This window comes from Magnolia sinica, chromosome 2 (genome assembly GCF_029962835.1).
Source record: "Magnolia sinica isolate HGM2019 chromosome 2, MsV1, whole genome shotgun sequence".
Lineage (NCBI taxonomy): Eukaryota > Viridiplantae > Streptophyta > Magnoliopsida > Magnoliales > Magnoliaceae > Magnolia > Magnolia sinica.
The window spans coordinates 67573429-67586880 of record NC_080574.1 but is presented as its reverse complement, the minus strand read 5'-3'; the positions used below and the strand labels follow the sequence as shown (position 1 = coordinate 67586880).

Sequence of the window (13452 nt, the reverse complement as noted above, 5' to 3'; positions counted from 1 at the left end):
TGGACTATACAACAACTATGTTTGCTCTGTGGGGATAAACATTGGTGTCTGATGGTTCTCTTTTTTTCTTTGATGGTTAGATCTCTTACATTTATTTGATGGGGATCTTGATTGCTGCTGGTTTTCGGTTATCCATTTATGGTCTTCTTCAATGGGCAATTTCCTAAACTTTAGATAGTTTTTTTTTTTTCTTTTCTGGATAGACTTAGTGGGTAAAGGCGATTCTAACCACTGGATTATGTCCTAAGAATGCCATAAATGGTTCAGATTTAATGGAAAAGGGCTAGAGATCCGAATGGCTACATGTTCAATATTTCCTAGATCCGATATTCCAGAGAGCAGCAGCCACGTTCAATCATTCATCCTCAAATCATGTTTGCACTACATTATGTAATACTTCGGAAGAATCATGGATTTTTATTGGTCATTAATGATGTAAGTGTGGCTTCCAATTCCAAGTAGAGTTGCATGATTGTGCCATACAAAATAGTGATTGATCTGATGCACTGGCATTTACCTGGAGTTTCTTCAGGTCCATGGGACACTAGTTTGTGGCAAGCATGGTGGGAAAGACTTTTGGCATTTGCATAGCAGCCCCTTCTGCACAAGTATGTATTTGCTATTGTGTTTCCAACTATCTATAAGGAATGGAAATGCTTCCTTAACTCTTGTTAATATGAAAATGCCATGTTTTCCTTTGTTTCTGATGTTATGGGATGAAATAGTCTAGTATGTTTCCCCAATAAATTCAATTTATATTGTTTTCAATTGGCATCTGTCTACCTAATATCATTGGTAGTCAGGTGGTCTGGGATCTAGCATTTAAAAAAGATCTTGCAGATGATGAATTTGATGAAATGCACTAACAGTCTACATTCAATGGAGAAAAAGATTTGGTAGTTAGGATCTTGTTGGCGGCCATTAGATCAATGGTATTTTTATTTTTATTTTATCAACATTCCTTTTATCTGTGCTTATTTGCGTATTCCTGTGTGCAATAGTTAGAGAAAGAAGGTTTATGTGCATGTGTATATTGATTTTCTTCTTTTTCTTCTTTTTTCACATGCCCCAGTATTGTAATCTCCTCCTGATGGCTACATTTACTTGGCAGCATTGTGGCTCATACTTCACCTCTGTTATGTATTGGAGCATTGGTGTGAAGATCATTTTAACAGCCTGACATTGGGAGACCCTGATTTTCCCCATATTGAAACTGCTAGTATTGAAATAACTGCTATGCTTTTTCCCCTTTTCCACATTACTTTAGGTCTTGACCTTTTATATGCTTTATGTGTGAGGGAAATTATAGGGATCAAATTTTTGACTGATTGAAGTACGGGGTAAATTTTTCATGACTTCCAATGTTAAATTGTATTGATCGATTTTTTCGAGTTCATGATTTGACTCATCAACTTACATTCAATTTTTCCAGTTGCCATCCCACATTGAATTACTAGTTGCAGCGGTCACACAAATCAATGAACCTGACAGCATATATGGGATCATCCAATCAGACAAGGTGAATTGTTTTATCATAGTTGCATGAATTTTGTTTTGGTTTTGTTTTGCCACCCCCACATTTTTTTTTTCTTTTTTAACATTAGTTGTTTGAGGACCTTGCAAGAGGGAGATAGCAATGAATTTCATATGAAGCTTATAGAGGCAAAGCAGGTGATAGTAATGGGTTTGTTTATCTTTTTTTGTCTCATGGTTTTCTTGGCAGATAATATGTTACAATTTTTGGGTCCTAGGGTTGACCCAGATCATCTTTGTTGTCATCTTTCTCTTTTACATGGGCTATTGGAACTCACCATGGTAGAGGCTCACATTGACACCACTCACATGTCAGCAAGGTTCCACCCAGTGTTCGATCCCTGCCAACTATTACATACACACCCCAAAGTGCAAACAAGTAAAGCATGGTCAGTAAGGTTGGACTCAGATCCAATCTGATTATTAATCAGACCCCAAGATCTAGATCCAGTCCGACTTGTTGATGCTCTGGAGTTGGTATCTTGAGAAAGATGAAAATGGTTAAGGTCATGATAGCTTCATTAACATCTTTACTTTCATATTTCTATCTTAAACGAACCTTTTAATTTATCTTTACATTGTATCTTTGCTTCATATCATAGTGCTTACAATTTTTCTATAGGTTGTGGGAGCATATTTCGAGAAGATTGGGTCAAAATCGTTTGCAGTTTATTCAATTGCTGTGAGAGATGCAGAGAATAAGACCTGGTTTGTGAAAAGAAGGTACTTCTCTTTTGAAATACTTTTTGACCTAGTTTGTGAAAAGAAAGCACTTATCTTTTGAAATACTTTTATCTTAGCTATGTATATCTTAGGTTGAGCAAATTTTGTCCTCTAGCATAACTTCTGACCACGGTTCTTTTCTCATGAATCTTGTTGGTAGTCAAATATTTTCTAAAATCCTTGGGACTAAGAGTCTAATACAGTTCCTAAAGTGTCTTTCTGCATCAGAATGGAGAGTTCTACATTTGGGAATTTCGACTGATATTTTATGACTTATTGTCTGCAGATACAGACACTTTGAGCAACTCCATTCGCATATTAAAGATATACCAAATTATACATTACATTTGCCTCCAAAGAGGTTTCTCTCATCAAGTATCGAAGATTCTTTTGTTCACCAGTGGTGTGTTCTGCTTGACAAATATTTGCAAGTTGCCCTGCTTTGCATTCCTTCAATTGTGTATCGGTTCTGTCAGGCTGCTTTCTGATATGTTCTTTCTTTCAGGATCTTTTGTCAATAGTCAATGTTGCGGAACAACATAAAGTGTGGGATTTTTTAAGTGTTACCTCAAAGGTATGCAACCATTCAACATATTGATTTCTGCAATCCTGAGTCCTGTCACTTCTGGTGGACATGCACATGTTTGTATCTTTATGCAAATTTAGGTTCTTTTAAACATGAACAATAGTTGCCAACCTCTAATTCTTTATATTGTTTTATTCTGAAGAATTATGCTTTTGGAAAATCTATGAACAATAGTTGCCACCAAGCCTGCATTAAACAGAAAAGCAAGCAACACAAGTAGCTCCCAGCAGGCAATGACTTGGATGCAGTCCAAATTAAAAGAAAAGCAACACAAGCAGCTCCTGCCAAGGTACGTTAGTTGCATAGACTAGTGTAAAAAAATTAATTTTTTTATAAAAAAAAAAAAAAAAAAAAAAAACACAAACAAACTTAAGGATACACGAGGGTCACCTTTTTTTTTTTGATGAGAAAGATGTTCTCTATGGCTACGGCTTTTTGGTAGCTATGGGTTATATAGCTACGGGTTAAATTCGTAGCGATATATTTAAAAGCTATATCTATGCTACCAATGGCCACAGCCTTTATCCCTAGCATTTATGTGCTGGCCACCGGCAAATCCTTTACCGACGCAGCCTTTAGCAGCATTTTTCTGACAGCCGGTAAAACCATTGCCGGCGGTTTTTGGTCTTTCTCGGCGGTTCTAACCTACGGAAAGCCTTCTACAGCTTCTGCGGCCACGGCGTACCTCAAATACTATCTACTTTGGGTGTAAAATTCCGTAAATGATATATTTAAAAGTTATACCATCTATATGCCATCACATGTGCCAACGTCGCCAACAGACGCAATATCCAAGCTTTGCAATTTTAGATGTTCTCATCCAAAAATAACTCTACTCCATTCAGTAGGTAGGCTACAATTTTACAAACAGCTAGAGGGATAAGAATACTTTAGCAAACTTTCTTTAAGATACACGTCCCTTGAAAACTGTGGCCCCATCTGGCTAAATGGACTACCTGATTCTTATGCCAGATCATCCACATTGTGATAAGCCTCTGATGAATGGAATGAATCACACATCCATGTACCACAATGGACATATGTAGCATATACATGACATTTTTATACACACGTCTGGGCTGATCAGTCTCTCTTGCAAAAATATTTGAAAAGATGTAAGAGGAATTTTCAATTGGACGCGGATTAGCTACTGAGCTCGACAGTAGCTAGTCTGGCTACTGAAGTGACGTCACCACGTTTTGTGGGCCCCGCCATGAAGTATGTATTGTATCCACACCGTCCATACATTTGGAGAGATCATTTTAGGTAATGATGTAAAGAATTAGGCAGATACAAATGGCAAGTAGACCCCACCATAGAAAACAGTGGGGATTGAACCTCTACCATTAAAAACTTCTTTGGGGTACAGAAGTTTTCGATCAGGCTGATATTTGTGTTTTCCCTTATTCCATGTATGTGGTAACTTATAAACGGGTTGGATCTCACATAAACATCATGGTAGGCCGGCGCCCTGGAAAGGTTTCAATGGTGGGTTACTGTCCCCACTGTTTTCTGTGGTGGGGTCCACTTGAACTTTGGATGTAACTCATTCTTTGTACCATTCCCTAAATTGATCTCTCCAAATGTATGGACGGTGTGGATACAATACATACTTCATGGTGGGCCCACAGAACGCGGTGACGTCACTTCAGTAGCGAGACCAGCTACTGTCGCGTTGTATCAGAGCCATTAACCAAAATAATTTTCGTTATTGGGAAAAAGCGTCCTATGCCCACCTCTTCAGATGATCCTGTGGCCGCTGCCCTCTCTCAATCTCTCTCATCCTTCTCTCCACGTGCATACGCGCCACAGCTCACTCTGGCGATCAATAAAGAGAGTTGCTCCAATGCTCTTGCACCACTAAAAGTGATAATGCTCCTATCTGCATTGGGACACCAAAACAATCTCATCCATCCATTGATTCAGACTGTAGATTAGGTCCAATGCAATTTTAATAGACTACCATGCAATCATCAATCTGAAATGACAATTTCAAACCACTCAATCACTGATTAATAGGGACGGTCAAGAATTTACAATAATAATAATAATAAAAGGTCCAACCAAGGATGAATATATTGGACCATCCGATCTGTACAATTTTTGTATGGTCACCTATGAAATGCATTTTGAACCTAATGGACAGTTCTGATTGATCAATTGAATTGTCCGAGTGAACGGATGTAACTAAGAAGCACTGTAACTTATAGTGCTCCTAGTGTAGTGGAGCATTTCTCATCAACGATAAATAAATAATAACAATCACAATCTGGGACGCGGATTGCGTCCTACCTCCGCCCGTCTCTAGCCCCGAACGGGCAGTTCTGTGGGCAGGCCCAGCGTGATGTATCCATACATCCAAGCCGTTCATCCCTTTTCTCCTATCAATTTAAGTCATTAACACAAGAATGAGCAAGATCCAACGCTCAAATGTACCAAATCATAGATTAATATTGTATTTAGTGCAACCGGCATTTAATGCTCTGGGCATTTAATGCAACCAAGCTTATTATTTGGTGTGGTCCACTTGAGCGTTGGATCTGCTTCGCTTTTGTGTTCAGCCTTAAAATGATTGGAGAAAAAGGGATTGATGGTTTGGATGTAGAGATACATCCTGCACGTTCGAGCTAGAGACAGGCGGGGGTAGGACGCAATCCGCGTCCCACAATCTGACGGTGGGTAAACGTGAAAGAGAGTCATGTGCACGACAGTAAGACTTACACGGTTGGTCAGATCACTAAAAAAAGGCCGCCATGTGATTAGTATCAGATAGAAGCAAGCATTCAATCACTCTATAATTGACGAAATATATATCTTCCAATAGCAACAAAGGAAATAACATAAAAAATAAAAATAAAAAAATAAAAAATAAAAAAATGGGAGTCCGTGGTTTTACAGCCTCTTACGGCTGTTTCCATAGTAATGCATGTGGCCATGAGAACGTGGGAATAATTGCAAGAGCTCTGAGCAATTCCCAGTGCTTTTGAAGCGATAAGAGTCGGCTGTACATGACCTTGAATACATGCATACATTGAATAAGAATAATAAATGACAATAATAAAAAAAGCCCCATGTTCAGCCATCACATGTAACCCTGTACCCATGTGGGTCTGATCCCTATTTAATATACATGGCTCCTACCAATCGTTGTGAGTAAATATCAATCTCCATCTTCATCTTCTCTCTCTTCGTCTTTCTATTCTCTACGGTTGTGCAAGTTCGAGGGAAATGGCAGGCCTTGTTGGATTTGGGTTGTGGACTGTGGCGGCACTTTGTTATATGTCTGTTGATGTGTATGCTTTTTCGCCTTCCGGATGGACTAAGGCTCATGCAACCTTTTATGGTGGCGGCGATGCTTCGGGAACCATGGGTACATGAGCTACTTTTCTTTACTGGGCATTGCTATTTCTTTTATTATATAAATATATAAATCGATGTAACGTGGGGCTGAATCTTTAACCATGGTGATTTCAGGTGGAGCTTGTGGGTACAATAACTTGTATGCTAATGGGTATGGTACTCGAACTGCAGCTTTGAGTACTGCCTTATTCAACGATGGAGCTTCATGTGGAGAGTGTTTCAAGATCATCTGTGATTACAATGCGGATTCCAGGTGGTGTTTGAAAGGAAGATCCATAACGATAACCGCCACCAATTTCTGCCCTCCAAATTTCGGTCTTCCCAACAATGATGGTGGGTGGTGCAACCCACCACTCCAGCATTTCGACATGGCTCAGCCTGCATGGGAGAAGATTGCCATTTACCGCGGCGGAATCGTACCCGTTTTGTTTCAAAGGTTTATCCTCTTCTCTCTTATTTCCAATTGCTTTCCTTTAATTTACTAAGAGAAAACTCAGTGAACCATTCTTTAGTAAATTTTCTCCGTCTTGACAAACTTTGTTGGGGAATATGTTTCAGGGTCCCATGCAAGAAGCACGGAGGTGTTAGGTTCACCATCAACGGACGGTCCTACTTCGAGCTTGTCTTAATCAGTAATGTTGGAGGCAGTGGGTCAATTCAATCCGCATCAATCAAGGGCTCACAAACGGGTTGGATGACGATGTCAAGGAACTGGGGGGCCAATTGGCAGTCCAACTCCTACCTCAATGGTCAAGCCCTATCATTCAAGGTCACTACCACCGACGGAGAAACTCGTATGTTCCCAGACATCGTCCCGCCGAGTTGGAACTTTGGTCAGACCTTTTCAAGTACCGTCCAGTTTTAATATCCAAGTTAATGGTTTAGGGTTCAGGGTTTAAGGTTTATGGTTGGCAGAGGCGTGCTTATTATTTTAATGAGAGCAGCCCGCCGTCCCCAGATGCCAATTGTTAAGAGGTAAGGATGATCTAATTTTTCTTGCAAATTTTGAAGCCTTAATGCCCTAACCTGGACCCTCTAAATGGTACACACTTAGGGATGGAGAATAAAACTCAAGAATTTAAAATGTATATTAGTGCACGTTAATTACATGCCCGGTTTTGATGCATCTCTATTTTAGCATTTTCCTTCTTTCTTTTTTCTTTCTCTTATAAAGTGTAATAATCTTTTTTCAAGTGTTATTATTCAAGATGAATAAGAATATGTTATGAAGTTCAAGGTTTGTGCTTCATGAGTGTTATTGTTTCTAAGGTTTTCTGAAATACATCCCTATAGTGCATAAAGTACATAGGGACATGGCGGTTGGATTTGGTTTTTTTTATTAATGATCTAAACCATCTATTTGATAGGGCTCCGTTGAATGGAGAATGCCCCAAAAAAACTTTCGTATTAGATATTCCAACCCATTGATTATCATGGTGACTATTCATGTTCAAAGAAAGAGAGCCAAGTTATCTAAGGGTTGAAAGAATCCCAATAGAGAACATACTCATCCTATAAACAGTTTGGATTATTGGAAGACCCAGATTCAAACACTGAAGTCTGGACCCACCGTATTAATGTCAGGATGTGTTGGAGGAAATCTCTTTCTAAAATTAGTTGGTTTATTTTCTACTTGAAAGTAACTAAAGAAAAAAAATTTAAAAATAAAAATAAAAAATCAAGGCAGATCACACAATAATAGGTTTCTAAGAGGTTTTGATAAGCTTGCTTGTGCTTATAAGACAGACCATCTACATGTCACCACATGGGTAGTTGATGTAGTGATGTAGAGCGGGTCGCGGATAGTTTCATGGCCAAGATGGATCAGAAAAGGCCCGGTCGACAACAAAAGTGATCCAGACCATCGGACCTTAGATCTGGCGTATCTCGCAATCCGGAATGAGTTATCTGACGTAAAATATATGATTTTGGGGTAGAACGAGCTACTTTAGCCAACCAACCCCGTTATGCCGGGTTGCGCATCCCGGAATTGCGAAAAACCCCTTGATCAACGGTCGTTTCCCTTTTTTAATTTCGTTTTTACTATAAATAGTAAGTTTTAATTTGATTATAACTCTTCATCCGTCGGGCTTTAGGAGTTGTGCCCAACGTGAAAAGAACTTAGAATAATTAGGAGAACGGTTTGGTGAAGCCAAATAGGACACTTACTATTTTTGGCCGAAAACCTTGCGCACTAGTAGACATCACGACCGTCTATAAACAGTAAGTTTACTATTTATAGTAAGTCACGGATTCAAGGAGTTTGAGTTGTAGTTTGATTCTGATTTCTTTCCCATTGCTTGGTACCCCTATTTAAAGGGTTGTGAACTCATTTTTACTCATTCATTAATCAATTTCGAATTTATTAGAATTTATTTCTATTTTCTGCTTTCTTTCCTCGTGCATTCGAGAAGTCTCTGTGAGGAGTCCAGAGAAGTTCCATGGATTCGGAATAGTTATCCTCTTGAGGAAGACGGTGCTCGACCTCACGTCCTCCCTTGCGTCATGCAGCCTGCCTCCCTCACTCAATAAGTAGTAAAAGGAAACACAAATGCACCAATATATGTAGCAAGATAAGGAGGAAAAACGCCAAGTTGCAAGCTTACAACTCAACCCAAATAATGAATTTGTCAAGGCCAAAGTGAGGGAAAAGGATAGGTAAAAGCTTTACTCAAATAATTTTATTAAGAACATCCAAGAGTCTACCTTCTACATTTGCTTTCCCTATTTTATGCCAAAACACTAGTCCTTCAAATTCTAGCCATTGGCTAAAGAGCCAACATTATATCTTGACCACCAATTTCCTACACAACTAAATTCAATATCAGGTTGTCAAAAGAATGAAAATTAAGTTTCAAAATAAACCAAGTCCCAAAACATCCCAACCACCTCCTAGGAAGTATTAAAACAATAAACAAGTTCAAACTCATGGCTGGAAACAAAGTAGTGTGTCTTAATCTCTCTTTGAATTTCTCTTGGCAATGCTTGATTGCTGAGCCAGTTTAATTGTATTGTCCAGCTCCTCAAATGGTTATTAGTAGGGTGGCACATTGATGTGAGATTTCAGGTTGTCTATCAGGTGGGTGTTGGAGGACCGTGGAAGCACAGAGATGAATCAAGTAGGGTAATCCAATCGCAACAAGAAAGCGCAATGCAAACACTCGAAATTTTAACGTGAAAAACCCTTTCCGAAAAAAACCACAGCACAAAGCGACAGATGTCACTATGAAACCAGAAAATTACAAGAGTAAAGAGCTTACCCGATTCAAACAACTTCGAATCAAGCCTTGCTACGCCCTTGAAATCCTCTGGACGAATTAGAAACCCTTGGAATTATCTCCCAATCCCGATTACACCCTCCCAATCCCAATTACGCCCAAATATAGCCTTTGGAATAATCAAAATCAGAATAGGAAACAAATCCCACCCTGTTTCTTAATCATTTAAGACTTCGAAAACAACAGTGGGCTCCTCTTTCCAGATTCCATTACCCAAAATTCTGCTTCATCTCATTAGGTGGCAACCATGATAGAAACAGGCTGCAGGCAGATTAGGAAAGCTTTCGTAGAGTTTTTTAAACTGCTCATTTGTTTTATTAAGTGTGACCCATCTGATGAGTGGACTGAGCTAATTTTGAGCAAGGTTGTTTATACGGTTGAATCCTCCTCATGGATGGCTTAGATCTCATCCATACTCCCATTGATCACACATGTAGTGGTATGTAGATCGGAAGCCATATAGACATGCCTGGGGCTTGGTCGAGCTCAGTTGCTAGACGTAAATCTCACCAAGGCCATTGGATATTTAGGGAACGTTTGACGATCGAGAATCCTCTACAACACCTGCAGTTAGAGTTGAGAGTGGGCCGGGTTTACACCATGCAAGGACTCAAGGCCCGGCCCGACACATAAGCTCCAAGGCCTCGACCATCAGTAGGCTTGATCCAGATCCGACTGGGCCCATGTCGAATAAGTGCATTTACGTATTGGGCGTCTTGAGTTGATGGATTATGTCACACGTGTGCTAGCTAAACCTCGGCCCCAATTGCCTGCCCCATCATTCCTGCGGCCTAGGTGGGGCCACTATGATGGTTGTGATATATCCAACCGATCCAACCGTTTTGCCACCTCGTTTTAGGACATGACACTAAGGCCCATTTGGATACCACCAAACTGTTGGTGAACGCACATAAGTAAATCCGAATTTAATCAAACAAGGTAAAATCAATGGCAGATAAAAACACACTTGAAATTTTACATGGAAAAATCTTCTCATATAAAAAACCATGACACAAAGTACAAGCAATCTCCTGTGAAATGATATTACAAGAGAAATATTGACTTACCCATCCTAATAATCCAAAAATCCCATCTCAAAATCCTATCTTTACTCTAGAACACCTTAGGAATGTAATAACATTCACTTAGAATACCCTAATCCCGATTACACCTGATATATATACTATCACAATTAGAATTAAAAACAAACCGCCCACTTATGCAGTTCCACGCATGCCATCAATAGGACCTTTGATGGCAACCATAGGTATTGAAGACCAGTCGATGACATCGAAGCCACCTTCGATAGCATCGAGTATTAACTCCAAAAATGTCCAGCGAGTAACATGGATTTTTTCAGATTTTCTCAATGACATCAAATAGTCTGTCAATGGCATCGACAGACCCTTGATCTCAGTCAGATTGAAGATATCTAACAATAATTTCTACCATAGATTCAATCTTCATGGTCCATTACTCCAATATGTCATCACCATCTTTAATCCCCTTCCATCATAACTTCGTCATTGCTTCTTGTACACACTTCATCTTTATTAAGCCTTTGCCATTCCAAGAGAAGTTGCATAGAACTTGGACTTCTTTTATAAGAACTACCTTCATAAGCATGTCGGTCGGGTTCATACTTATATAGATTTTCTCTAGATTCACACCGCCTTCCTTAAACATTTGTCGGATAAAGTGATAACGAACATCAATATGTTTAGTACATGACTGATTAACTGAGTTCTTCACCCATTGCGGAAAATATTACTCTTGCGCAGGATTTATTTAGAGATTTAAATAGGAAAACCAGGGGTGGGAACATTGTTGTTAAGCTGGACATGGAGAAGGCGTATGATAGAGTGGATTGGTTTTTCCTCAAGCAAGTTCTTCTACCAGATTCAACTTCTATTCCTCGTGGATCGCGCTGGTTGAGAAATGCTGGAATAACTCATGGTTCTCGGTGCTTGTTAATGGTGAGGTAGGGGGATACTTCAAGTCTACTCGGGGACTTCGTCAGGGGGACCCACTATTCCCTAGCCTTTTCATTTTAGCTTCTTAGGTGCTCGGTAGGGGGTTTAAGAAGCTGGTGGATGCGGGCCTCTGCTCTCCATTCAAAGGGCACCGTGGCGATGTGTCGGTGACACACCTCTTGTTTGCAGATGACACCTTGATCTTCCTAGATGGTGGCATTCGATCTATCAGGGCTGTCAAAAACTTTCTCCAACGGTTTCAACAGGTCTCGGGTCAAAAGGTTAACTTCTAGAAAAGTGTCTTTCTCTGTTCAGAAAATATGGCGGCTGCTAGGAGAGCGTCTATCCATCGAGAGTTGGGGGTGGAGGGCTCGGTGGAGGGTAAAACTTATCTGGGCGTCCCGATCTCAGTGGGCAGGAGAAAAAGGGACGGCTTTTAGTGATTGGTTAACAGGGTGGAAAGTCGCATTTGTGGTTGGAAGGCTAGATTTCTCTCCATGGCAGGCAGGGTTACTCTCGTCAATCACGTTTTAGTGAGCATTTTGATTCACACCATGGCAGCTACTCACGTTCCCCTGATAGTCTTACAGACTTTGGAAAAGCTCTTCGTCGATTTCATCTGGGGTTGAGCGGAAGGCAGGAAGAAGCTTCATTGGCATAGCTGGCGAGAGGTTTGCTTTTCAAAGGTTGAAGGAGGGCTTGGGATCAAACGGCTTAAGGACGTCATGGATGCCTTTCGTCTCAAGATGGCCTGGTCCGTTTTGTTCCGAGCAGAGAAGAGCCTTTGGGGAAAGTTTGTTCAAGCTAGATACAACCAAGACATTAGTAACCAAGGTCAATCAGCCCTCTCGTCTGCAGCTTCTCTGCTGTGGAAGCAGGTGAGAACCCATCTTCCCTCCATTGCGTCCACGGCCCAGTGGCACATCGGCCAGGGTCACCTTAACCTGTGGACCACCAACTAGACCGGGCTCGGCCTGCTTTTAAGCAAGGCAATGGCCGAGGTTCCTCCTACTTTATCTGCGCTCAGGGTGCAGGATTTTCTGGGGCCCATGGGGCCATTGGCCCCTTCAATGGTGTTCTCTCTTCTCTCCCAGGAAGACATAAACTTGATCTTCCATGGGGGTTTCTGCCTCACGGGTGGCCCCGATACGCCGTTCTGGCCCCTCACGCCTTTAGGCCTGTTCACTGTCATATCGGCCTGCGAGCTCTGCCATGAGCGCAGACCTTCTACCAGCTGGGGAGAGAAAATATGGAACAAAAAGGTCCCCCCCAAGATCTCCATGCTGGTGTGGCGGGTCATCAAGAAAGCATTGCCAACTGATGACGCTATCATGACTCGCGGGCTCCAAATGGCGTCTCGTTGTAGCTGCTGCCACGAGGAGCTGCACTACACGCCATCCATGGAGACGGCTGCTCACATCTTCCTGCAGAGTAACCAGGCGTCTGATGTTTAGGTCTACTTTGCTAGTAGATATGATTGGTACCTCATCGGTAGAGAATTGGCTAGCCCATTGGTGGCTATCTCCATCTTTTAGGTCATCAGTCCTCTTCATTTGAAATCTGGTTCCTTGTTTCATCATTTGGGAACTCTGGATGGCGAGAAACGCCTCCAGGTTTGAGAGCTCTCGCGTAAGCTCGGGGACCATTATTTATCGCATCGCTAGTTAGGTGCGCAGGATTGCTACTATCTGGGACCACCCCACGTGTGTAGGGAGAAGCCAGGCTTTTCTAGCTATGGGGATTCCTACCCAAAACCGTTTTGAAGAGGCTTCTCAGGTGGTGTATTGGGCCAAACCACCTTTTGAGAGGGCGAAGCTTAATGTTGAAGGTTCGTCCAGAGGAAATCCTATGACTGCAGGAGGGGGTGGAGTGTGTAGAGGAGCGGATGGTGATCTCCTCTTCGCGTTTTCCGCTGGGTATGGGATTGCTTCTAACACTCGGGCTGAACTGCGCGCCGTCCATGATGGGCTGGCCCTCTGTCTTCAATGGGGGTTGCGGA

At 41.3% G+C, this 13452-nt stretch overlaps 2 protein-coding genes across 2 annotated transcripts; both read left to right on the top strand.

Annotated features, from left to right (window-relative positions):
- The first annotated feature begins 5745 nt into the window (after window positions 1-5745).
- On the top strand, window positions 5746-7438 carry LOC131237173 (expansin-A11-like). Its single transcript, XM_058234845.1, has 3 exons — window positions 5746-6212; window positions 6317-6638; window positions 6761-7438. Exons 1-3 carry the CDS (start codon window positions 6071-6073, stop codon window positions 7065-7067), a joined length of 771 nt encoding a protein of 256 aa, XP_058090828.1. The 5' UTR covers window positions 5746-6070; the 3' UTR covers window positions 7068-7438.
- A 3883-nt stretch (window positions 7439-11321) lies between these two features.
- On the top strand, window positions 11322-12907 carry LOC131225782 (uncharacterized). Its single transcript, XM_058221378.1, has 4 exons — window positions 11322-11461; window positions 11554-11734; window positions 12140-12331; window positions 12548-12907. Exons 1-4 carry the CDS (start codon window positions 11322-11324, stop codon window positions 12905-12907), a joined length of 873 nt encoding a protein of 290 aa, XP_058077361.1.
- The last annotated feature ends 545 nt before the right edge of the window (window positions 12908-13452 follow it).

Bases quoted from the DNA above. Each gene is read 5' to 3' on its own strand.
- LOC131237173 (XM_058234845.1), top strand. From the start codon at position 6,071: ATGGCAGGCCTTGTTGGATTTGGGTTGTGGACTGTGGCGGCACTTTGT. The intron at 6,213-6,316 runs GTACATGAGCTA...TGGTGATTTCAG, and splicing joins CGATGCTTCGGGAACCATGG to GTGGAGCTTGTGGGTACAAT. The intron at 6,639-6,760 runs GTTTATCCTCTT...AATATGTTTCAG, and splicing joins GTACCCGTTTTGTTTCAAAG to GGTCCCATGCAAGAAGCACG.
- LOC131225782 (XM_058221378.1), top strand. From the start codon at position 11,322: ATGGAGAAGGCGTATGATAGAGTGGATTGGTTTTTCCTCAAGCAAGTT. The intron at 11,462-11,553 runs GTAGGGGGATAC...GGTGCTCGGTAG, and splicing joins CGGTGCTTGTTAATGGTGAG to GGGGTTTAAGAAGCTGGTGG. The intron at 11,735-12,139 runs GTTAACTTCTAG...TGCTTTTCAAAG, and splicing joins AACAGGTCTCGGGTCAAAAG to GTTGAAGGAGGGCTTGGGAT.